This window comes from Pongo abelii, chromosome 21, assembly GCF_028885655.2.
Source record: "Pongo abelii isolate AG06213 chromosome 21, NHGRI_mPonAbe1-v2.0_pri, whole genome shotgun sequence".
Lineage (NCBI taxonomy): Eukaryota > Metazoa > Chordata > Mammalia > Primates > Hominidae > Pongo > Pongo abelii.
In genome coordinates this window covers 47,809,808-47,834,398 of record NC_072006.2, presented here as the reverse complement: position 1 = coordinate 47,834,398, position 24,591 = coordinate 47,809,808, and the positions used below count along the sequence as shown (strand labels likewise).

Here is a 24,591-nt window from a genome sequence, read left to right as displayed (position 1 = left end):
CGAAACCCGGTATCTACTAAAAATACGAAAAATGAGCTGGGTGAGGTGGCGCGCCCCTGTAGTCCCAGCTGCTTGGGAGACTGAGGTGGGAGGATTGATTGATTCTAGGAGGTTGAGGCTGCAGTGAGCCGTCATGGTGCCACTGCACTCTAGCCTAGGCAACACAGTGAGACTTTGTCTCAAAAAAGGAAAAAGAAAGTGGAGAAGAGGGCGATTTGAGAATTCTTTTTGGTCAGATGAAGTGGCTCATACCTGTAATCCCAGCATTTTGGGAGGCCAAGGTGGGAGGACTACTTGAGGCCAGGAGTTTGGGACCTGGGTAACAGTAACACCTTTTCTCTCCAATAATAATAGTAATAATAAATAAAAAAAGAAAATTAGCCAGGCATGGTGGCACACACCTGTAGCCTTAGCTACTTGGGAGGCTGAGGTGGGAAGATCGCCGGAGTCCAGGAGTTCAGGCTGCAGTGAGCCATGATCGCTCCACTGCACCCCAGCCTGGGCAACAGAGTGAGACCCTGTCTCTTAAAAAAAAAAAAAAGAGTTCTCTTCTTGGGGATGCTGTATTTTGGTGCAAAATTGGGTGAATACAGTTTGCAGTTAGGGTAATAATGGAAATGAAGTATTCTCACTGAAGAGAGAGTAGGCCGTCCCATTTGAAGGCTGGGACAAATCTTGGGATCTTTCTGCCTGATATGCAGTCAGTGTTTGTTACAGCACCTGCCCAGAGCATTTCTCCCACTGTTAGAGACTGCAGAAAGAGTAAGAGTTTTGGCTGGGTGCAGTGGCCCACGCCTGTAATCCTAGCACTTTGGGAGGCCAAGGTGGGTGGATCACTTGAGGTCAAGAGCTCGAGACCAGCCTGGCCAACATGGTGAAACCCCGTCTCTACAAAAAAAATATATATATACAAATAGAAAAAATACAAAAAATTAGCCGAGTGTGGTGGCGGGCGCCTGTAATCCCAGCTGCTTGGGAGACTGAGGCGGGAGAATCGCTCGAACCCAGGAGGCAGAGGTTGCAGTGAGCTGAGGTTGCGCCATTGCACTCCAGCCTGGGCAACAAGAGCGTAACTCCGTCCCCCACCGCCCCCCCCAAAAAAAGCAAGAGTAACACTTTTAGAATCAGTAGTTGTCACCAAGTTCAATTCCTCGCTGTGACTTGTACCAGCTGGGTGACCTTGGGCAGTTTTCATAATCTCTGAGCAAATGTATCCTATCCGTAAAGTGAAGTTAATAATTTCTTTCTTTCTTTCTTTTTTTTTTTTTTGCCAAAACTGAGACTTGCTCTGTTGCCCAGGCTGGAGTGCAATGGCATGATCTCCGCTTACTGCAACCTCCGCTTCCTGGGTTCAAGCGATTCTCCTGCCTCAGTCTCCCAGGTAGCTAGGATTACAGGCACCCGCCACCATGCCTGGCTAATTTTTGTATTCTTAGTAGAGACGGGGTTTCACCAGTTTGGCTAGGCTGGTCTTGAACTCTTGACCTCGTGAATCGCCCGTCTTGGCCTCCCAGAGTGCTGGGATTACAGGCATGAGCCACCGCGCCCAGCCTGAAGTTAATAATTTCTAAATGCTGGCTTATAGTGAGGATTGTAGATAATGCATATAAAACTTGGAATGTGCTCAATAAACATAGGCTGTAGCATGTTCCATTCAACAGCATAATTTTTCTTCATTTTTATTTTTTATCCTGATGAAAATAATTGTGCTTTTACAATCTCAGAACAGATAGAACCATTATATGTTTCACCGTCCATAGCTGATTGTGTGCTTCTGACACTACTATTACGTTTCTGATCATTATACTCTTGTTTTTTGCTTTGGGAAGTTAGGGGAATTTTGACCTCTCCCTCATCTTGTCCCACATTTGTCAATTAAGTGGCACTATTAAGATGGAAATCAGTGTGTATCTTTCAGCCTTCTTAGCACATGTGAAAGCTTAACATGAACTCTTCCTGACCCAGTTTTGATCTCTAATAGCTCAGTGTCATTGGTGTTTTTTCCGTGGTCTCCCAGACTTCTCCCCCATGATTCCTGGGGCAGGGGGCGGGGTGGACAAGACTTGAGGAAGGGAAAGAGTGGGATTGAATTAAGAGGAAAAGGCAATAAAATCACCAGCACACACTGATCCAAGAAAGTTCCTTCCCTTGTCTCCTAACCAAAAAAGCTAATAAGGCCACCCAGGAGTAGGAACCGCACATTTGTTAAAAAACAAACCACTTTTCTTGTTTGTTTATTTATTTATTTATTTATTTATTTATTAATAAGACAGTCACACTCTGTCGCCCAGACTGGAGTGCAGTGGTGCGATCTTGGCTCACTGCAACCTCCATCTCCTGGGTTCAAGTGATTCTTGTGTCTCAGCCTCCTGAGTAGCTGGGACTACAGGCATGCACCACCACACTCAGCTAATTTTTTGTATTTTTAGTAGAGACAGGGTTTCACCATACTGGCCGGGCTGATCTACAAACTCCTGACCTCAGCCTCCCAAAGTGCTGGGATTACAGGTGTGAGCCACCGTGCCCAGCTGAAACGAATCACTTTTCCACTGAAGTAAGGAAGCACAATCCATCCCACAAATGCAGTGTTCTGAATTTATGAGGTGTTACAGCTCACGTTCTGTCCGATCAGAATTATCTTTAGAAATAACTAATCTTGGCTGGGTGCGGTGGCTCATGCCTGTAATCCCAGCACTTTGGGAGGCCGAGGTGGGCGGATCATCTGAGGTCGGGAGTTGGAGACCAGCCTGACCAACATGGAGAAACCCTGTCTCTACTAAAAATACAAAATTAGCCAGACGAGGTGGCGCGTGCCTGTAATCCCAGCTACTCAGGAGGCTGAGGCAGGAAAATTGCTTGAACCTGGGAGGTGGAGGTTGCGGTGAGTCGAGATCGTGCCACTGCACTCCAGCCTGGGCAACAAGAGCGAAACTCAGTCTCAAAAAAAAAAAAGACTAATCTTGAACATATGGAGCTCCATGGTGGCCAGGAAGCTCTAGGCATCAAGTCTGCAGCAGCCTCCAGCTCTGTCCAGCTCTGAGCTCCCCCATGTGTGGTGGAGCATGGCATGAACTTGGCAGCCAGGCTCAGACCAGGAGCGGCATCCTGTTCAATGTCTCCTCTTCAAGACCCCATTTCTTACACTTGGCTTGTTCCAGCCAACTTTTGACTTAGCTCCTCACTAGAGATTTTGGCAGTCATTCTGCCTGGACCTAATAGCCAGGGTGAGAAGCAGATCGGCACAAAAGTTCAATGTGAGAGTCCTGGAGCCAGCTTGTAGGGCTCCAAGTCCCAGCTCTGACCCTTATTAGCTATATGACCTTCAGGCAAGGAACAGCTTCTCTGACTCTGCATCTTCATTGGTAAAAAGGGGACAGTAATAATTCCTACCTCAGGGTTGTTTGGATGGAAAATTTGTAACAGACATGGATGAGTCTAGTACAGCAACTAGCCAAGCATAGGCAGGCGATCTAAAGCTAACTTTGGCCAATTAAGCAAAAAAGGAGTGTGTTAAAAAGGATCATAAATTCTCAGATCATTTGGAAAGCTAGACAAGACTTGAGGCTTGGGTGGGTGCAGTGGCTTGCACCTGTAATACCAGCACTTTGGGAAGCTGAGGCGGGAAGATCACTTGAGGTCAGGAGTTTGAGAACAGCCTGGCCAAAATAGCGAAACCCTGTCTCTGCTAAGAATACAATTAGCCAGGTGTGATGGTGCGTGCCTATAGTTCCACCTACTCAGGAGGCTGAGGCAGGAGAATCACTTGAACCCAGGAGGCAGAGGTTGCAGTGAGCTGAGACAGCACCACTACACTCCAGCCTGGGTGACAGAACAAGACTGTCTAAAAAAAAAAAGACTTGAGGCTTCCAGGAATGACATTGCAGGGCTGGTCTGATGGCGTTACTGCCACTGAGCAGCAACTGCTACAGTTTGCATCCTTGCCACTTCTACACCAGGAACTCAATTTTGCGGGTACTGTTGTCACAGTTACCACACAAAAGAGCACTCCCAATCCCTTCCCTGAGTCAAAGTGTGGCACAGGTGCATCCCTGCTCCCCATGCCTGGCCCTAGCTAAGGGGAGGCTGGGAAAGTCAGTGTCTAGCATTTTCAGCTACTCTTAAGTGGAGGTAGTTATTGCACCCCATGAAGTCTCATAAAATAGGGGAATCCCTGGAGACAAGAAGGGGTTCAGATACCAGGCACCCAGACCCAATAACAAATGTCCAGTATTACCCACAACAAAGACAAATATCATCAACATAGAACAATAAGAGATATTGATACCCTATGAGCTTGTTACATCTCTGTCATTTTACATATTTAGATCAAAATCCAAACACCAGGAAGCCCTCTGGTAAAGAGTGCTGGCTGCCTACCCAACATTCTCCCCTTCTCCTTTAGTGTCAGAACCCCTTTGTTATTAGGGATAGTCACGTACCCAGCAAATAAGCCACATCTCCCAGCCTCCATTCCAGGTAGGGGTGGGTGGTTAGTGAGATGGAAGCAGAAGTCACTGGGTGGAGTTTTTGGGAAAGCTCTTTAAAAGCGCCCTTTGCTCTTCTCCCCTTTCCTCCATTTTCCCTTCCCCAAACACAAAATTGGCAGCTAGAGCTCCAGTAACCATCTTGTAGCAAACCTAACATTGGAAGCCATTTGTCAAGTTGGCAGGGCAGAAATATAGCCTCTGAGTATCTGATGACCTGTCCTGCCAGCCCTGGACTCCATAACATTATTTTTCTTTTATGTGGTGGAAAAAATAAACTTGCTTCTCGTTTAAGCCATTGTTAGTTTGAGTCGCTCTTCCTAGCAGCTGAAGGTAATTCCTTACTAATACCAGCTGGCCTCAGTAGTTTCACAGGTGCTTCTCTTCTAGCAATCCAAGATGTCATCATCCTCTGGCGCATAAGAAAATCCCAGGAATGCACTTGAGGCCCCAGAGCTGCTGGCCACAGTGTCAGGGGTACAGCCAATGGACTTGGACACAGCTTCCTGGGTGAACTCTGGGTCAAAATGCTTCAAGTCAGCAGGTCCTGCCTGTCAATAAAAGCCAACGATGAGAAGAAAACACCAGGGTCAGAGCTGCTAAAGGAGCCCAAATCCTCAGAGAGGGATGTCAGGCCTCTGTGAGTGCCCCATGCTTCACAGTCATCCATACTTGACTATCACTTTCCTGTGCATTTACATTGATCATTTTATTCCTCTCGCCCCCGGTATTCTGCCTCCACACCAATCCTTAGACAAGTCAGTTAATCAACATAACACTTACTGAATGCCTACCAGGTACTGTTCATGGCGCTGGGAACACAGGAGAACAAGACAAAGTGAGCCCTTGCATTCATGGAGCTTACATTGTGTAGGGGGTAGGAGGATTCATAATAAGCATACGTACAAATAGATAACTTAGGATGGTGATAGGTCCTATGAAGAAGATAAAATAGGGTGATATGGTGGAGATTGACTGGGGCTGCTTTAGCTATTTTGGAGGAAGACCTGTGAGGGAGATTATAAAAATGTTCACAAATTCTCCATTTCCCATCTAGAGGTGGAGTCTATTTCCCCATTCCTTTAATGTAAGTTAGCCATATGACTTGGTTAGGCCAATGGGACATTACCAAATATGACACAAGCAGAGGCTTCGAAATTGCACATCAGGAGTTGCTCGCTTGCTGTACTTCTAACCTTGAGGCCACCATGTGAACAGCCCCAGACTAGCCTGCTGGAGCATGAGAGGCTCAGGAAGCACTCAGTTGCCCTGGCTGCCTGCCAACTCCCAGGCATGGGAGTGAGGCAATTCTAGATCAACAACTGCCAACTGTCCCGCTAGCTGACCACAGATACGAGAGAGCTCCACAGAGACCAGCTGGCCTGGCTCAGACTTGAAAAAAACCACATAGAATCCGAACAAAATAATTTTTTTAAAGAGACAAGGTCTTTTTTGCCCTGTCACCCAGGCTGGAGTGCACTGGCATGATCACAGCTCACTATAGCTTCGACATCCCAGGCTCAAGCGAGCCTCCCACCTCAGCCTCCTGAGTAGCTGGGCATGCAGTACCACACCTGGCTAATTTTCTATTTTTCTATAAAGATGGGGGGGTCTCACCATGTTGACCAGGCTGGTCTTGAACTCCTGGCCTCAAGCAATGCTAATGGCTCAGCCTCACAAAGCACTGGGGTTACAGATATGAACTACCATGCCCAGCCAAAAGATTGTTGCTTTAAGCCACCTAGCTTTGGAGTTGCTTGTTATGTACCAAGAGCTAACCAATACAGTCTCTCTGCGGAGGAGGCCTGGGTTTTATGAAGTAAGCAGGTGAGGAAGGGGAAGGGCTTGCAAATGTGCTTTAGTGTGCAAGTCGGGCTATGGAGCCAAACAGATCACAGTTTCTAGCTTCTCAATAAGGCTACAAGACAAGGTAGTCCCAGCCCAGCACTCAGAGTTCCAAGATCAGAATGTGCATCCTGGCCCTTATTAGTTGTGTGACCCTAGAAGAAAATAATACTAAAGAGACTTACTGAAGACCTCACAAATAGTAGGTGACAAAACCAGGAATCCAGCTCCGGAGTGTCTCATTCTAAAGTCCATTCATCTCTGCCTAGTATTCCATGTATGGTTCTCTCTCCAGGGTATAAGTTCGACATTATCTTCACTGTCTTTTTAAAATCCCAAGGAAAAGAAGCTTTTCTGGTGCCTGGCCCGAGTGTATCCTATCTGATTCAGTGCCCAAAGACAAGTTCATGAATAGGTAGTTAAACAAAGGAGAAATGTAAATGGTGAATTAACATTGGCAGTGTTTGGTATGCAGGCTGTTTCGATGGAAGGGGCTTGGCACCATGCTTTACAGGTAGACCACACAGCTTCATACGCCCACCTCCAATAGGACTCCTTTCATTCACACTGCCACTACCAATTAACATTGCAAAACCAGCACTTTGGGAGGCGAAGGCAGGCAGATCACTTGAGGTCAGGAGTTCGAGACCAGCCTGGCCAACATGGTGAAACTCCGTCTCTACTAAAAATACAACAACAAAAAAATTAGCCAAGTGTGGTGCTGAGTGCCTGTAGTCCCAGCTACTCAGGAGGCTGGGGCATGAGAATTGCTTGAACCTGGAGAGGCACAGGTTGCAGTGAGCTGAGATCGTGCCACTGCACTCCAGCCTGGGCAACAGAGCAAGACTCCACCTCAAAAATATAAAAATAAAAGTCAGGTGCGGTGGCTCATGCCTGTAATCCCAGCACTTCGGGAGGCTGTGGTGGGCAGATCACTTGAGGTCAGGAGTTCAAGACCAGCCTGGCCAACATAGTAAAACCTCATCTCTACTAAAAATACAAAAATTAGCCAGGTGTGGTGGCACATGCCTGTAAGTCCCAGCCACTCGGGAGGCTGAGGCAGGAGAATTGCTTGAACCAAGAAGACAGAGGTTGCCATGAGCTGAGATCATGCCACTGCACTCTAGCCTGGGCAACAAAGTGAGACTCCACCTCAGTAAAATAAAATAAAATAAAAATAAAAATAAAAAACTGGCCAGGTGTGGTGGCTTACACCTGTTATCCCAGCACTTTGGGAAGCTGAGGGGGTGGATCACTTGAGTCCAGGAGTTCAAGATCAGCCTGGGCTACATAGAAAAACCTCATCTGTACAAAAAATACAAATTAGCTAGGTGTGGTGGCACCCACCTCCCAACTACTCAGGAGGTTGAGGTAGGAGGATGGCTTGAGCCCAGGAGGTGGAGGTTGCAATAGGCAGAGATCATGCCACTGCACGTCAGCCTGGGTGATAGAGTGAGACCCTCTCTCAAAAAATAAATAAATTTAAAAAACTAACCATCTTTACTATAAGACAAATATAAGTTAAAACAATTAAGAGATGCTGTTTTTTACTTACCAAATTTGCAAAGTAAAAAACAATAACCACACATGCTTCAGAGTGCAAGCAAGATGAGAACTCTCCAGCAAGTGCCGCTGGTAGGAAGTAGATGGTTTTCCCTTCCACACAGTGAAAAGGTGGTGTGAATCAACAACCTAAAAATGGCCGGGTGCGGTGGCTCACGCCTGTAATCCCAGCACTTTGGGAGGCCAAGGCAGGTGGATCACTTGGGGCCAGGAGTTCGAGACCAGCCTGGCCAATATGGTGAAACCCTGTTTCTACTAAAAATGCAAAAATTAGCCAGGCGTGGTGGCGCATGCCTATGATCACAGCTACTCGGGAGGCTGAGACATGAGAATTGCTTGAACCTGAGATCATGCCACTGCACTCCAACATGGGCGATAGAGCGAGACTCTGTCTCAAAATAAATAAATAAATAAATAATAAAAAAAATCTAAAAACGTTAGCATTGGGAATTCCCCATATGGAATCCATCTTAAAGAAATGACCAGAATTCTGGGCAAAGACATATACTTAAAGCTGTTCATCAGCACATCATGATAAAGAAAAAACATAGTAACAACCATAAGATTGCCATTAGGAACATGGGTGAGTAAATTATGTTACCAACATAAGATGGAAATATTATGCAGCCACTAAAAATTGTATTTATAAAATTTTTTACGACATGAGGAAATTATAACATAGTTTTTAGCCAAAAAAGGAGGAAGATATATAGATGAATAAACACACACACACACATATAGATATTATAAAGTAGGACCTAATTAGGTTAAAAAAAAAAAAAAAAAAAAGGCCAGGCACAGTGGCTCACGCCTGTAATCCCAGCACTTTGGGAGGCCAAGGCAGGCAGATCACGAGGTCGGGAGATCGAGACCATCCTGGCTAACATGGTGAAACCCCATCTCTGCTAAAAATACAAAAAATTAGCCAGGCATGGTGGCAGGCGCCTGTAGTCCTGGCTACTCAGGAGGCTGAGGCAGAAGAATGGCGTGAACCCAGGAGGCAGAGCTTACAGTGAGCCAAGATTGTGCCACTGCACTCCAGCCTGGGCAACAGAGTGAGACTCCATCTCAAGGAAAAAAAACAAAACAAAACAAACAAACAAAAAACACATAGAAAAGTGACTGGAAGGAAATATGCCAGTGGTTTCCCTTAAGTAGTGAGATAATAAGCGTTTCCCCACTGCTACTTTAAACTTTTCTGTTTTACATACATTCCTTTTTTTTTTTTTTTTTTTTTGAGATGAAGTCTCCCTCTGTTGCCTAGGCTGGAGTGCAATGGCATGATCTTGGCTCACTGTGACTCTTGCCTCCCAGGTTCAAGCTATTCTTCCACCTCAGCCTCCCGAGTAGCAGGCATTACAGGTGTGCACCACCATGTCTGGCTAATTTTTGTATTTTTAGTAAAGATGGGGTTTCACTATGTTGGCTACGCTGGTCTTAAACTTCTAACCTCAAGTGATCTACCGCCTCAGCCTCCCAAAGTGCTGATATTACAGTCGTGAGCCACTGTGCCTGGCCAGTGTTTTACATACTTTTTATAAGGATATATGTCATTTTTATTATCAGGAAAAAGCCTATAAACAGAAAAAGATAAAATATCTCTAAAGGGCTTGGCCCTATGCGGGTGTGCTGTGTGACAGAGAGCACTTCACAAACTGTAAAAGTCTCTGCAGCCAGAGTTATTTATTGGTGCTCAAGATAAAGGAGCAGCAACATGGCACTTTATCCAAGAGCTGCACCTGTAGTCAGGACCAGTTCTGTCTCTAACTGACTGTGTAGCCTAGGACAAATGACTGAGCTTCCTGGACCCCCAATTTTTCCATCTAGATAAGGAGAGTTGGCATGCATAGCAAGCTCCCCAGCCCCGGAAATCCAGAGTCTAGAATGCTGTGACCTCTTACCACATTTGGGTTGAAGGGTGGAGTTAGCCTCTTGTGGTACAGGTCATCCCAGTTTATGGGGCTGAAGAATACATGGTTCTTAATCTCAAGCTGCAGGAAGTGCAGAAAAAAGGTTCTGGTTAGAAGTAGCCCTCCCCATGGGTGCTCTCACCTCACCCCCACATCCTCCAGAGCTCCACCAGCAACTGGCTGTCAAATGGAAATTAACTTACAGTTCTGGCTAGTTTCCTGGGACAAGAGAGTTTTGCAGCTAAGCCTCTCCCATCATCCAGAATCCAAACCCTTCTCCCCACTACAGCATCTGTTTATTCCAAAACTATTTACTGAGCATCTTCTCTGGGCACTGACCCTTTGCTAGGCTTTGGGAGTGTCAGTGAATAATACATCAGAATCTGCTCTGGGGGTGGGGGAGTACCAGTGGGAGCTTGGAGACCCCTCCCCTCACTCTGCTTCAGTACATCTTGAGTTTTCCAGTATGCAAACCAGAGAAGTAGACTAAATCAACTCACTAGAGAAGGTTTGAAAAATAAAGCCCCCAAGAAGACCTTCAGATTCCCAGACACCCAGATTTTAGGACTCAGCCCTGGTCATGATTCACCACCTTTCCTAATCATAATCAACATTGGCACCAACTTCTTTCTATCACATCCTCTATCTGTGTTTCTCAAATAATTATTCTCCACCTCCCCATATCAGGAACCCCAGTGGGCTGGTTAACAACCCAGATCGAAAATATCTCCGTAAGAGGCTAGGTGCGGTGGCTCATGCCAGTAGTCCCAGCACTTTGGGAGGCCAAGTCAGGTGAATCACCTGAGTTCAGGAGTTCATGACCAACCTGGCCAACATGGTGAAACCTCGTCTCTACAAAAATAGAAAAATTAGCCAGGCGTGGTGGTGTGTGCCTGTAATCCTAGCTACTTGGGAGGCTGAGGCAGGAGAATCGCTTGAACCCGGGAGGCAGAGGTTGCAGTGAGCCGAGATCATGCCACTGCACTCCAGCCTGGGCAACAGAGCAAGACTCTGTCTCAAAAAAAAAAAAAAAAAAAAGCCTCCAAAAGAATACCCAAGAAATTGGTAACATTGGTTGCCTCTGAATTGAGGAACTGGGTGGCTGGAAGGACTTTTTCTGGATACTCTTTTGTACCCTTTGAATTTTGATCTATGTGAATGTATAACTTATTTTAAGAGTCACACATATTTTTTTAAGATGCAAATTTTTGCTTGGAAGAGGAGACTTATCTTCACGGAAGCCCCTATTCTTTAAGCTGGCCAGGAATAGGCAGCAGATGCCCTAAATGTTGTTACGGTTTACAGTAACTGGAATGTAAAGCTTTTGGTACAAACACTTAAAAAGCACTTACTGTGTGCCAGACACTGCTGAGAGTACTTTGCATACATTAATACTAATCCATTTGATCTTCAAAACAGCTACGTCAGGTGCTGTTATTACAATGGGGAAACTGTGGCTCGCAGAGAGAAAGTAAGCAACATGTCCAAGGTCCTGTAACTAGTAAGCGGTGAAGGAGGGATCTGCTGAACCCAGGTAGTTTGCCTCATAGTCCATTCATGTTTTTTTTTTTTTTTTTTGGAGATAGAGTCTCACTCTGTTGCGGAGGCTGGAGTACAGTGGCGCCCATCTCAGCTCACTGCAACCTCCACCCACCCCCAGGTTCAAGCAATTCTCGTGTCTCAGCCTCCTGAGTAGCTGGGATTACAGGCAACCACCACCACACCTGGCTAATTTTTGTACTTTTAGTAGAGACCGGGTTTCGCCATGTTGGCCAGGCTGGTCTCGAACTCCTGACGTTAGGTGATCCGCCCGCCTTGGCCTCCCAAAGTGGTGGGATTACAGATGTGAGCCACTGCACCTGGCCTAGTCCATTCATCTTAACCACTATGTTAGAAAAGAAAGCAAACTCCTGGTGAGAAAATATTGAGGCCTTCTTTTTGTAAATCCAAATTACCTTGTGTTGAATAAAAAAAAGTAGGATTATTTTTAAAGTGCCACTTTAATGAATGAATATAATGAATTTGCTAAGAATGGACTATGAATCATTTATCCCTATATCCCATTTGCCCAGCCTGGGGTCTGGCAAGGAAGAAGTACTCAGATATTTGGAAAAAGCAAGTGCTGGCTGGGCGCAGTGGCTCATGCCTGTAATCCTAACACTTTGGGAGGCTGAGGCGGGCAGATTACTTGAGGTCAGGCGTTTGAGACCAGCCTGTCCAACATGGTGAAACCCCGTCTCTACTAAAAAAATACAAAATTAGCCAGGCATGGTGGCGGGTGCCTGTAGTCCCAGCTACTCAGTAGGCTGAGGCATTAGAATTGCTTGAACCTGGGAGATGGAGGTTGCAGTGAGTCGAGATCGCACCACTTTACTCCAGCCTGGGTGACAGAGCGAGACTCAGTCTCAAAAAAAAGGCCAAGCATGGTAGCTCACTCCTGTAATCCCAGCACTTTGGGAGGCCAAGGTGGGCAGATCACAAGGTCAAAAGATCGAGACCATCTGGCCAACTTGGTGAAACCCCATCTCTACTAAAAGTACAAAAATTAGCTGGGTGTGGGGGCGGGTGCCTGTAGTCCCAGCTACTTGGGAGGCTGAGGCAGGAGAATCGCTTGAACTCGGGAGGCGGAGGTTGCAGTGAGACAAGATTGTGCCACTGCACTCCAGCCTGGCAACAGAGCAAGACTCTGTCTCAAAAAAAAAAAAAAAAAAAAAAAAAAAAAAAAAAAAAAAAAAAAAAAAGCAAATGCAGTCCACTCTCCGCAAAGAAGCCCGAGGAATCTTCTAAAAACTTAAATCAGGTCATGCCAGACCTCTGCTCAAAACACCCTAAAACTGGCCACTCTCCTCCTTGTTCCCATAGCAGGACTTCTGCACATGCTGTGCCCTGTGTCTGGGGAGCCTTTGCCCAGCTGTCTTCATGGCTGCCTCTTTCTCATCCTTCAAGCCTCAGCTTAATTGTCACCTCCTCAGAGAGAACTCCCTGACCATGCCACTATTAACTTGCCCTCCTCCCATTATTGTCTATCTCAGCTCATTGCTCATTTTCTTCCTGACACTTGTCATACCTTGTGATAATTGTATATAATGTTTGGGTTTTTTGCCTGCCCCCAATCCCAAACTTTTTTTCTTTTTGTTTTTGAGGTGGATTTTTGCTCTTGTTGCCCTGGCTGGAGTGCAATGGCGCGATCTCAGTTCACTGCAACCTCCGCCTCCCAGGTTCAAGTGATTCTCCTGCCTCAGCCTCCCAGGTTCAAGTATTCAGGATTACAGGTGCCCACCACCACGCCCAGCTAATTTTTGGTACTTTTAGTAGAGACAGGGTTTACACCATGTTTGCCAGGCTGGTCTCGAACTTCTGACTTCAGGTGATCCACCCGTTCTGGCCTCCCAAAGTGCTGGGATTACAGGCGTGAATGCCGCACCCGGCCCCCACCCCAAACTTAATAAGGGCAGAGACCCAGCCTATTGAATCCCTAACACCTAGCTTAATACCTGGTACATAGTTGGTGCTTAGTAAATATTGATTGACTAAGAGAACTAGACTAGAGAAAGTAGTCAGCTAGTAGCACTAGTGAATTTCCAAATGAACAAGTGAGCAGCGCCTGGTTTTAGAAGGCAGCAGGATGCGTGTTAATGTGCTTCAGAGCTGCCTCTGCAGGAAGCTGTGAGCCCCATGGGGGCCAGTGCTCTACTGGCAGGTCACCTACAAAGTCTGCTTTGGAGCCCAGACGCTGCCTCTGGTCCTTGTGGAGAAGGCTTTGCAGGAGGTCACAGGCGGCCACCGTCCGGCCCCCGGGGATCTGTAGCGGCTGGTGCAGAATGTTCTCATACATCTGGGATACGTCTTGGCTGTAGAAGGGTGGCTGGGGAGAGAGGGAGAGCAGCTGGAGGATCACCCATGCAAAAGTGAACACAGGCTCAGGGAGATTTGGAGCAAGGTGGGCAGCTGGGAGGATTCAGTATGACCCCTGTCTTGTGCAATGGCTCGCATGGCAGACTGGAAAGAGACAGGACTCCAGGCTTCCAGCACGTGGAGAGAGTTGCTAGGAAGGCCAGAAGTCTCTTCCCACCAGTGTGAGGCCCATCTCTTTTCATCCAGCTTGCGCACCAACTTTGCATTTGGCAACATTTGCACTTTCACCTTAATCATTTCACCCCAGCCTCATAACCATGCTCCAAGAGAGTTGTAATTTTTCAGATAAGAAAACAGGGCTCAGAGCAATTATGCGGCACAGTTAGGAAGACAGCCAGGCCCGAAACCATATCCAGGGTCCCCTTCTCTTTCTTACTATTCTTCCTCCCACGCCTCTTCCAGCTGTTCCTTCCCCTTAATCCACAGAGCCTGTTCCTTCCTAGGGACCAAGCTATGCTGGTGAAACCACTCCAAAGCAAAGCATGGCCTAGGGCAAATCTACACATGCCTCTACCTAAGCAGGCAGCCTAGGACTGGGGTCAGGGGTTGGTTCCACAACCTATCAGGACTGTGATCTCTCTTGGTCTCAATTTCCCTATCAGCAAAATATGATATGCTGTGTCAGCCTCCAAAGGCTATTTTGAGGCACCCAAGGTGAGACAGTGTGTTGTAAACTAACTTTTTTTTTTTTTTTTGAGACAGAGTCTCCCTCCGTCACCCAGACTGGATGTGTGGTGGTGCGACCGCGGTTCACTGCAGCCCCTGCCTCCCAAGTTCAAGTGATTCTCCTGCCTCAGCCTCCCGAATAACTGGGATTACAGGTGCCTGCCACCACGCCCAGCTAATTTTTGTATTTTTAGTAGAGATGGGGTTTCATCATGTTAGCCAGGCTGGTCTTGAACTCCTGACCTCAGGTGATCCACCTGCCTTAGCCTCCCAAAGTTCTGGAATTATGGGTATAAGCCACCGCCCCTGGCCTAAACTAACATTATTGAAAAAAATAATAATTCGCATATTTGCCTTGGCGTTATCTTTTTTAGTCTGGAATGAAGAGATGGCTTGCTCATTTTCCTGGACGGAGCTTGTGTAGACCACATGAGAGATAGACCCATCCCTAGCCAGATGGCCCTTGTAGATGGCCACCACTGACTCACCAGGCCATGGAGCATCTCGTAGAGGACTGCCCCCAAGCACCACCAGTCCACTGCTCGATCATAAGGCTCTTTCCGAAGCACTTCAGGTGCCAAGTACTGTTAGAAGGAAACGCACTTATTTGAAATAAGTCGTTAAGCCTCAGTTGCCCCAGCTGTAAATAAGGCACTTGGAGGAAGATGACCAAGAGCTGACCCTGCTGTGTGTGTGCTCTGTGGCTGTGCGTGTGTTCATGCATCAGTCATTCAGCAAAGGCCTGCTTTCTGCAGGGCCCTTTGCCACGGGTTGGGGATGTAGAAGAGGTCAGCCAGGACTGCTTTGTGCAATTTACATGGTGTGTACCACACAAAAGCACCAACCAAAAGGGTAAAGGGGGCTGCAATCATGGCTGTGATCCACTCACCAAGCCGTAACACTAGTTCAGAGGTATTATCCAGCAACTTTATTTTTGTTTCAAGCGGTGCTTTTTCTAATTAGTCTGCCTGGAGGGGATGCCTTTTTCTATTTTTGCAAAGGCATTCAACAGACTATCTGTGTCCTGGGAGTGGAAGGCCCGGGAGTACTCTCACAGGGCAGTGTAGAGACTAATGTGAGTGTAAGTAAAAGTAAATGTGGCGTATCCTTGTGCTGGAAACCCTAGGGTCAGGAAGGAGGGGGTGACCCCTGAGCTATTGATAAATAAATGTACACCATGTCTCTATGCCTTGCATGAGGAAGAGAACCTGGGAATAAAAAAAAGAGGCTTACTGACTTCTTAGCCTGGTGTCTCTGCCACTGAGTTGGGGGCAAGGTCTCAGCAACAGGAAAAGCTGCTCTGAGAGACTGTGTGGGTCTAGGGAAGGGCAGAGTCACACAGACCTGAGCCCTGGTTGGTATGTGGTCTCAGGCAGGGCATTTAACCTCTCAGAACCTGGTTTCCCCATCCTAAAAATGAATATGCCAAATCCCTCCTAGATGTTGTTCTAAGATGCTAACATGTGCTGGCCCTCGAACAATGGGAGCAACCATGGCTACTGTTGTCTGTGCCCCCTAACACCACGGCAGTGGCTGAGTCATGGTAAAGGTGATGTGTTGGGGCCACATGTCTCCAACATGAGCTGGGGTTCCATATCCTTTGCTCCCATCCCTAGCAACATCCAAGGAAGGGATGGCTGGACTGTCAGGCTTTGGGGGGCTGGCTTTATCCAGCAAACACCATCCGCCATACACAAACACAGACCATGGCTCCTGCTCAGAGAGGTCATCCGACCATCAGCTACCCTAGAACCAAAGTGAGGAGGCCATTAGATCTAAGACCCAGCTTTTCAAGCATATGGAGAAAAAGAGAGCAGCTGAGGTCCTGTCTCATGCCAGGTGGGGAGGAGTCTCCCAGTCTGTAGCCTCAGCCCTCCAACCCTCACCCTGACGTCTGTCTAGCCACTGGGGACCCCTTCAGGTCCAAGGTCCAAGGTCCAAGGTCCAAGGTCCAAGATTGGTGGGAGTTCAAAGAAAGGTGGTTTTTTTTTTTTTTTTTTTTTTGAGACAAAGTCTCGCTCTTGTCCACCAGGCTGGAGTGCAATGGCGTGATCTCGGCTCACTGCAACCTCTGCCTCCCAGGTTCAAGCAATTCTCCTGCCTCAGCCTCCTGAGTAGCTGGGATTACAGGTGCCTGCCAGCATGCCTGGCTAATTTTTGTATTTTTAGTAGAGACGGGTTTTCGCCATGTTGGCCAGGCTGGTGTCGAACTCCTGACCTCAGGTGATCTGCCTGCCTCGGCCTCCCAAAGTGTTGAGATTACAGGCGTGAGCCACCGCACCTGGCCCAAAGAAAGGTTTTAACTTCAGGGCTGCAGAGAGACCTTGGCAGGACATGTAGACGTGTCTGAATGACTGCTGAGATCTGCAAATTGTAACCCTCCGGGCTCTTGGCAGCTGGCAGACAGACCTGGACCTGTGGTTTACACTTGCCAGCCCAGGTCTTAACTCTCAGGCCAGGCCCTCTTGTTGCACGTGGACTTCACCCTGCCCATCAACAGTGTCCAATACAGCAGCCACTGGCCGCACGTGGCTATCGAACACTTACAATGTGGCTACTCCAAATTGAGATGGGCTGTAAGTGTTAAAATTCATGCCAGATTTTCAAGACTTGGTTAGAAAAAAAAAAAGGAATAAAATATTTCAACCAGTTTTATACCGATGGTATGTTGAAATGAGAATATTGGATACATTGGGTTAAATAAAATACATCATTAAAATTAATTTCACCTGTTGCTTTCTTACTTTTTAAATGTGGCTGCTGGAAATTTTTAAGTTGTTTATGTGGTTTGCATTTCTTTCTTTTTTCTTCTTTCTTGAGATGGAGTTTCACTCTTGTTGCCCAGGCTGGAGTGCAGTGGCACAATCTTGGCTCACTGCAACCTCCGCCTCCTGTATTCAAGCAATTCTCCTGCCTCAGCCTCCCGAGAAGCTGGGACTACAGGTGCCCGTCACCGTGCCCAGCTAATTTTTTGTATTTTTAGTAGAGACAGGGTTTCACCATGTTACCCAGGTTGGTCTCAAACTCCTGACCTCAGGTGATCCGCCCACCTCAGCCTCCCAAAGTGCTGGGATTACAGGCGTGAGCCACCGCGCCCAGCCTGCATTTCTATTTCTATTTCTACTGGATAGCACTGCAGTAGAGCTTCACCAGCGGCTAGCTGGCTGGGTCTCAGCAGTGCTAGAGCTGGTGCCCCCATTACATAGATGAGGAAACCAAGGTTCAGTGTACAGCCAACTCAGGACAAGTGTTTGGGTCAAAGGAGTGAGTCCCCTTCACTGTAACCTGTTGGCTCTAATCAGGAGCTGTGGCCTCACCCACTCATGACCTCCCCTCTCCTGGGATGTTTACGCTTACCTCAGGGGTACCACAGAACGTGGATGTGGTCTCTTCAGGCTCTACACCTTCCTTGCAGAGGCCAAAATCCGTCAGCACCACGTGTCCCTGAGAATGAGGGAGGACATGGGCTGGAGGGTGGTATGAGCCAGGCCTAACCCCAAAGCCCAGATGCCACACCCCAGGGCAACAGCTGTGGGATCTGATGCCCAGGCACAGGCTGGAGGCTCCACTCCAACCCAGGGCTCCTGGACTGGATGCCAGGAGCAGCACAGGGGGCCAGGTGGGCACATGCATTCCACTGTCTACCCACAGCTCATCACAAACTCAGACCCACCCCTACAACAGTGGCAGCTTGTGGACAGAAACCCCTACACAGAGGCTGGGGACTCAGAAAGAAATCACACCTTGTGGCAGCTGGGCAGGAAGGTAGAGTGAGTAGATACTGTGGGGTTCTGCCTGGATCCCTCTTCTGAAACCAGGGTACAGAAGAACCATGCCTATCCCCATCCCCCTGCTGCTGGAACATTGCCCGCACCCAAAGTTATGCCCCCTCCCTAGGAGCAATCCACATCCAGGGGCACAAAGGCCCATCCTCTTTGCCTCATTTTGGGACAATCCTAGAGAGCCATCCCAGCTCAGGCCCTCCTCCCTGCTGCAAGATCAGCCGAGGCCCCACTGGCAACCACAATGCAGGTGAGCTTCTTCCTTTGCCCAATCCTGGTTTTTTACCCCTTTAAAAGTGTTATCTCTTGAGAATGTTCCCCAATAAAGCTTCTGCCTCCTCTCCATCTCAGAGTCTGTTTCCATGGAGCCCAGTCTAAGACACTAGCCCCCACCTGGCTCCACCCCTGCCCCCTTGTATACATGCATGCACATATATACATGTACAGTCTCATGTGCACATATGCATGTGTGTACATGTGCATGGGCACACACACACACACATATGCTCAAATGCCTCCTCTACCTATATGCATGCATGTACAATGCACGCACACCCATGCACACAGACTCATGGTCAGATAATGTACCTGTGCAACCATGTCCACACACACACATGCATGCGCACACACACACACACCAACCTGGCAGTCCAAGAGAATGTTCTCTGGTTTCAGGTCCCTGCAGAAAATAAGGGAAAAGAGCCTTGAGGTGTCTCAGCCGTTTAGTGAGGAGAATTGGAGACCTGGGCGGGGGGGTAGTCCTGGCACGAGAACTATTCATGGAGGTTCCCAGAGATGCAGAGGGAGAGCCCAGGAAGGCTGGGTACTTGGACCTCGGAGGAGGAGACTCCAACCCCACCCAAAACAAGGGACCAAGTCCACCAGAATTTCATCAGAATTTAGGGTCCACACCAACCCCTAGCTGTTGGAGCAAGAAGGGCCTGGTCCTGGCTGGCTCTGAGCCACAGGCAGGCCTCACCTGTAAATGATGTTGAGGGAGTGCAGGTAGCCAATGGCGCTGGCCACCTCAGCAGCGTAGAACCTGGCCCGGGGCTCCAGGAACCGGCGCTCCCGCTGCAGGTGGAAGAAGAGCTGGAGAGGAGGAGGAGTGTGACAGGAGTTACTGGGTGGCTGCTGTAGGGCTAGGGTGCACCTGCTCCCCGCCCTGTGTGGCTGCGAGCTCACTCCCTCTCTGACCTGCAGCATTCTTCCTACCAAAAGAGTGCATGCTGGCCCCTGCCCCACACAGCAGTCCTGGGTGTCCAAAGAGTCAGCAGAAGAAGAGATGAGTTAGCATTGCTTAAGCACCTCCTGTGTTCCAGGTTCCAAGTCAGGCCCTTCCACATCTCTTATTTAATCCTCATGACAACCTTCAAGGTAAAAATGTCATGCTAGTTTCATGTAAGAGGAAGCTGGGGGGGGGTCAGAATGGTTAGGCGACTTGCCCAAGGTCACGTAGCTTATAATTGGCAGAGCTGGCATTTGAACCTGCGTGGTTCAAACATTATGCTTTTCCATCAATCCAGGCGATAAGATGATACGGCTGTCAGACTGAGCTCAGGTTAGCTCCACCCATGGGCCAATGTTTTTGGACTATTTTGCCGGCATGGAAAGCCCTTCACTTAGGGATGCAGGACAAAAACTCCCCTCCTGGCATCATTCTGAAGGGCATGAGGTCACGCAGGTTAAATCTGGGGTCACTGAGTGGAGCCCCACTACATTTTGCCATCTTGACCAGAGAGACAGAGTGAAGCCCAGGAGGGAGCCCCGCTTGTCCCAGCTGTGCTTCTGGGTCACCAGGTGGCCTGAGGTCTCTGTTTACCACAGTGACCAGTCAATCCCACCCTGTGGCCTATGGGGTAAAATGGGAGCACTAGAAACCTTGACCACGAGCTCCTCTTAGCATTGACCTTTCCCAGGTCTATCAAAGTGCGTCTATGGGCAACTCCGAATGAGGAAGGCAAGAAAGCATTATGGTGGGGAGTCTAACAGACCTGAATTCAAGTCCTGACTCTACCAGGTATGGGCTGGGTGGCCTTGAGCAAATGATTACCTCTCTGAACCTCAGTTTCTTCAGCTACAAAATGGGTCTATTGTAAGATGAGGTGAGATCATTCCAGAACTTGGCATGCAGTGGGCATGTGGGATGGACAGCTCCCAGCTAAGAGCCAGCCCAGGGAAGCCTCCCTGTGGGCCCACCCACCTCTCCCCCGTTGACATAGTCGAGCACGAAGTAGAGCTTCTCAGGTGTCTGGAAGGAGTAGCGCAGGCCCACGAGGAAGGGGTGCCGCACATTCTTCAGAAGCACACTGCGTTCTGCCATGATGTGGCTCTGCTGTGGAGTCACAAAGAGAGGGGTCCATGTCACAGCCCACAACAGCCCCTTTTATTCCCGCTCAGTCAATATAAGCTTGTGGTTGGAAGTCATCCTACCCAGGACTTTCTCATGCCCCTGCTCAAACACCACAATGGCTCCCCATTGCCCTTAGAGCCAGGCCCAAGTTCCTTGCTTAGTATTCAGGGCTCAGGGTGGTCAGCCTCATCCTAAGCTAGTTCATGTGGGCACAGCTCTAGCCCCTGTATCAGAGCTTCTTGCCCCTGGAGTGAAAAGCAAAGCATGTGTGATGCCTACATAAATGAGTTCCTAAGGGAAAGAAGCCACGCACTATCCATATTCATGCATTTGCTCGTGCTATTTCCTCTTCCTGGATGTCGCACCCTCTTTTCAGACCATCAGAATCCCACCATCAAGGCCAGCTGCACCGCTGCCTCCCTCAGGAAGACCTCCCATTCCCACTCCCTATGGAGACCTTGTCAACATTAATCACCCTTTTCTCTGAGTCCCCTGATCTCCTATGCAAAACTCTCTCTGGGCCTGTTCTGGCCTACTAATGGAGTCAGGTGTTAAAGGAACGCAGGTCAGCTGAGGCATCAAGAAATCCACGATGGGGCTGAGTGTGGTAGCTCATGCCTGTAATCCCAGCACTTTGGGAGGCTGAGGCCAGCGGATCTCTTGAGGCCAGGAGCCTGACCAACATGGCAAAACCCCATCTCTACTAAAAATACAAAAATTAGCCAGGAGTGGTGGCGGGTGCCTTTAATCTCAGCTACTCGGGAGGCTGAGGCATGAGATCACTTGAACTCAGGAGGCGGAGGTTGCAGTGAGCTGAGATGGTGCCATTGCACTCCAGCCTGGGTGACAGAGCAAGACTCTGTCTCAACAACAAAAAAAGAAGTCCCTGATGTGCTGTGCATGTAGCTCATGCCTCTAATCCCAGCACTTTGGGAGGCTGAGGCGGGAGGATTGCTTGAGCCCAGGAGTTTGAGGCTGCAGTAAGCTGTGATTGCACTACTGCACTCCAGCCATATGGCCTGATTGCATGAAGGGTCTTCAGAGAGAATAAAGTGGGGCTCCACATTATACAGATGGGGAGCCTGGCACTTGGAGCAGGCAGAAGCCTTGTCCGTCGTGGAGCCTGCATTTCCCAGGGGAAGGCAAAGCCAGGCTGGTTTTCCTGAAAGCCCTGTGGTGAGGTGGCTTGGCCTGCTTTCTTTCAGAAGGGCCAGCATCCTGCATACCGCGTCCCCTCTGCCCTTTGTTGTGACCACTTCTGCACCCAGCCCCATGGACCTGTCAGAGGTGGGACCCATCTTTGAAAGCCACCCTAGGCTGGGGTTTGAGAAGCAGTAGAAGAAACGCCTGTGCCCAAGCTCTGATACCTCTTTCTTCTTTAAGATGGACTTTTTCTGCAGCACCTTCACTGCATAGAACGTCCCATCAGACTTGCGCTTGGCCAGTAGGACCTGAGCAGAAACACGAATTTGAGGCCCTGTAGGTGACTTTGGACTTCCCAACAGCACTACAAGGCTGCTTTTGTCTGCAGGTGCAAGCGCTCTCTCTTCACACATACAAGTGGCAGCAGGGGCTGGAAGAGGCTGCAGAAGGGAAGACCCAGGCTTCCCACCCTCACCAAGTCATTCACCTTCCCGTAGTTCCCTTTGCCGATGACTTTGAGGAAGTCGAAGTCCGTGGGCCGGGCACTGGGGGAAGAGGGAAAAACACAGATAAGCATTTGCGAGGTCTGGAAACCTGGTGCGTGAGAACAAATCTGGGCTTCTTTTTAACTTTAGAGTGGGGAAATACAGAGAGCCTTCCAGGAGCCATGCCTCCTCACCCCCGAAGAACCCCATGTTCTCCCAGCCAGGAGAGGGCTTGTAATATTCACCCTGGCCCCAGGGGAACTCAAATTCAAGTTAAACAACAGGCAGAGTGGAGATAAAACCAGACATACTGCACAGAAGGCCTACATAGAAGGCAGGGTTCTGGTACCCAAAGCCCCTCAGAAGGGCCTGAAGTGTGGGGAGTTGCTAACAATGCAGACATTTCAGTGGCATTGCAGGAAGAGGGTTCAGCATGGGCAGAGGCTGGGGAATTTGTGGGAGATAAAGCTGGGGAAAGGTCCTGGGCCCAGATGGCAGAGAGTCTTGAATGCTAAACCAGAGAATTTGGATTTTATTCCCAAGGCAAGGGGAGCCAGGTATGAGGCGAGTCAAGTAGGAAAGGTGCTTGAGGGACCAGAACTCACTTTGGGTTGGCTGAAGGCCCCAGGTTGATGTTCCCATTGGCCCTGGAGGGCTAAAGAAAGAAGTGATTACGATCAGCAGATCCCTACTCCTTGGCTACCTCGCTTTCTCCTGGCCCAGGCCCTGATCCCTTCTCCAACAACTCTACTAGGTCTGCCTGCCTTTTTCTTTCCTTTTTATTCGCCTGCCCGCCTGCCCGCCTGCCCGCCTCCCTCCCTCCCTCCCTCCTTCTACCCACCCACAAATCCACTCATGCACCATCTTACCCACTTCTCAAAACAACCTTGGGAGGCAGCTGGCTGTTGTGCTAATTGAATAGGCGAGGAAACTGAGGCCCAGAGAGGAGTTGACCAGGGTCTCACAGACAACCAGGTTGGGATAGAACCCAGGTGTCTCCATGACAAATCTCATGATTTTTCCAGTTCATCTTGAAGCCCTATTTCCAATCTCTACTCTATTCACCCTGCAAGTGGCTCATTTCTATGTGCTCGCAGTAACCCTCTGAGCCCCTGACATTGTCTGGGACCCACAGATTTCCTTAGCCTCGGGAAGAAGTGAGCCCCCTGATGATGGGTGGGGAGCCAAGAACCACTCACCTGTGGACTGGGGGTCCCAGCTGGGCTAGAGTTCATTCTGCAGCAATGATCAGGCAGCTCTGGGGGGACAGGGAGGAGCAGGCATGAGAGAGCTGGTGTTGGGGGGTCAGCTCCGCCCATCCAGGGCTTCAGGCACCACTGCCCTCTCCATCCTCCCCTACCTGTGCATGTGCCACCACCTGAGGGTTTCCTACCCCAGAGGTAAAGCAACCCCTGCACGGATGGAACAAGAAATGATATCCCCTGGACCCAGACTTCCTAACAAACATCTCAGAAGGGATAAAGGGGGATGGGTGTGGCCCCTCCCAGGCTGATTCTTCTCAAGAACTGGGGACACCCAGGGCAACAAGACCCCTGTGAGCCAGGGTAGCTCCAGAAGTCCAAGATGGCCAGGGCTGGAAGGACCTTTTCAGGGCATAAAGTCTGAACTCATCCCCCATTTCACAGGTGGAAGGCCTGTGGCCTAAAAAAGGACCTTCCTAAGGCCACATAGCCTTGTGAAGCGCAGGCTGGGCTCTCCGGACTCCCATAGAGGAACAATGGCAAGCCTGAATTACTGTGCGCACTCCCAGCTGGGCTCTGTGCTATGATCTCCTTGCCACAAGGAATTCTGCCAAACGCCTCAGGAAAGGCAGCTGCCCTGGAAGCCTTGGGCTGGGGCCACAGAGAGACTCAAGACTGGCCAATATCTATTCGGGGCCAAACGACAGAAGGTGTGACCAGCTGATCTATGCGGCCAGGAATAGTGTCTTCCTTGCTTCCACCCTGCAGGGGAGAGGAGGCCAGGGTGCCCAGGCCCCGCCACAGATTGCCTGGGGCCCCACAGTCTCATCCTTGCTTGGCAAAGGTTGAGAGCAGAGATCTCACCTGAGAGCCCAGTTGCTGTGCATCTCAAGACCTTAGTCTTGGCCCACTGTGGGGCCTGGGCTGCAGCCCAGCCTCTCTGAGTAGAGATTTCCTGTCTTTACAAGGCGGGGGGGTCCTGGAGGCACCAACCTCAAGGCCTTCTTGGGAACAGAGAAAGTGAAGGGGAACTGAGAGGATCCCCCAGCCCAGGCTGCCCTGAGAGGCCCAGCCCTGCCAAGCCTTAAGAGCAAGCTGCAGAACTGCTAAGGAAGCGCAGCCTGCCCCTAGCCAATGCCAGACATGTGTGCTCCTGCAAACAGCCCACAACACTGCCACACCCTCTCCTGGGCTGACCCCAATGGCCCTTCGGCCAGGACCTGGCCTCCCTGGTCTCACATAC

At 49.2% G+C, this 24,591-nt stretch overlaps 1 protein-coding gene across 3 annotated transcripts in view; it reads right to left on the bottom strand.

The window, feature by feature from the left end:
* Positions 1-4,294: 4,294 nt before the first annotated feature.
* The window catches only part of SGK2 (serum/glucocorticoid regulated kinase 2), a 44,560-nt gene continuing 24,263 nt past the window's right edge, over positions 4,295-24,591 (bottom strand). The window contains exons 1-13 of one of the 3 annotated variants that reach the window (XM_024238458.2): positions 23,507-23,524; positions 23,346-23,404; positions 22,752-22,801; positions 22,149-22,206; positions 21,886-21,969; positions 20,369-20,500; positions 19,145-19,257; positions 18,808-18,844; positions 17,741-17,827; positions 14,872-14,967; positions 13,512-13,667; positions 9,794-9,883; positions 4,456-5,035 (exon numbers count right to left, since the gene is read on the bottom strand). In XM_024238458.2, coding sequence (XP_024094226.1) covers positions 4,871-5,035; positions 9,794-9,883; positions 13,512-13,667; positions 14,872-14,967; positions 17,741-17,827; positions 18,808-18,844; positions 19,145-19,257; positions 20,369-20,500; positions 21,886-21,969; positions 22,149-22,206; positions 22,752-22,801; positions 23,346-23,381 — 1,104 coding nt within the window. In that variant the 5' untranslated portion in view covers positions 23,382-23,404; positions 23,507-23,524 and the 3' untranslated portion in view covers positions 4,456-4,870. 3 annotated transcript variants of the gene reach the window in all.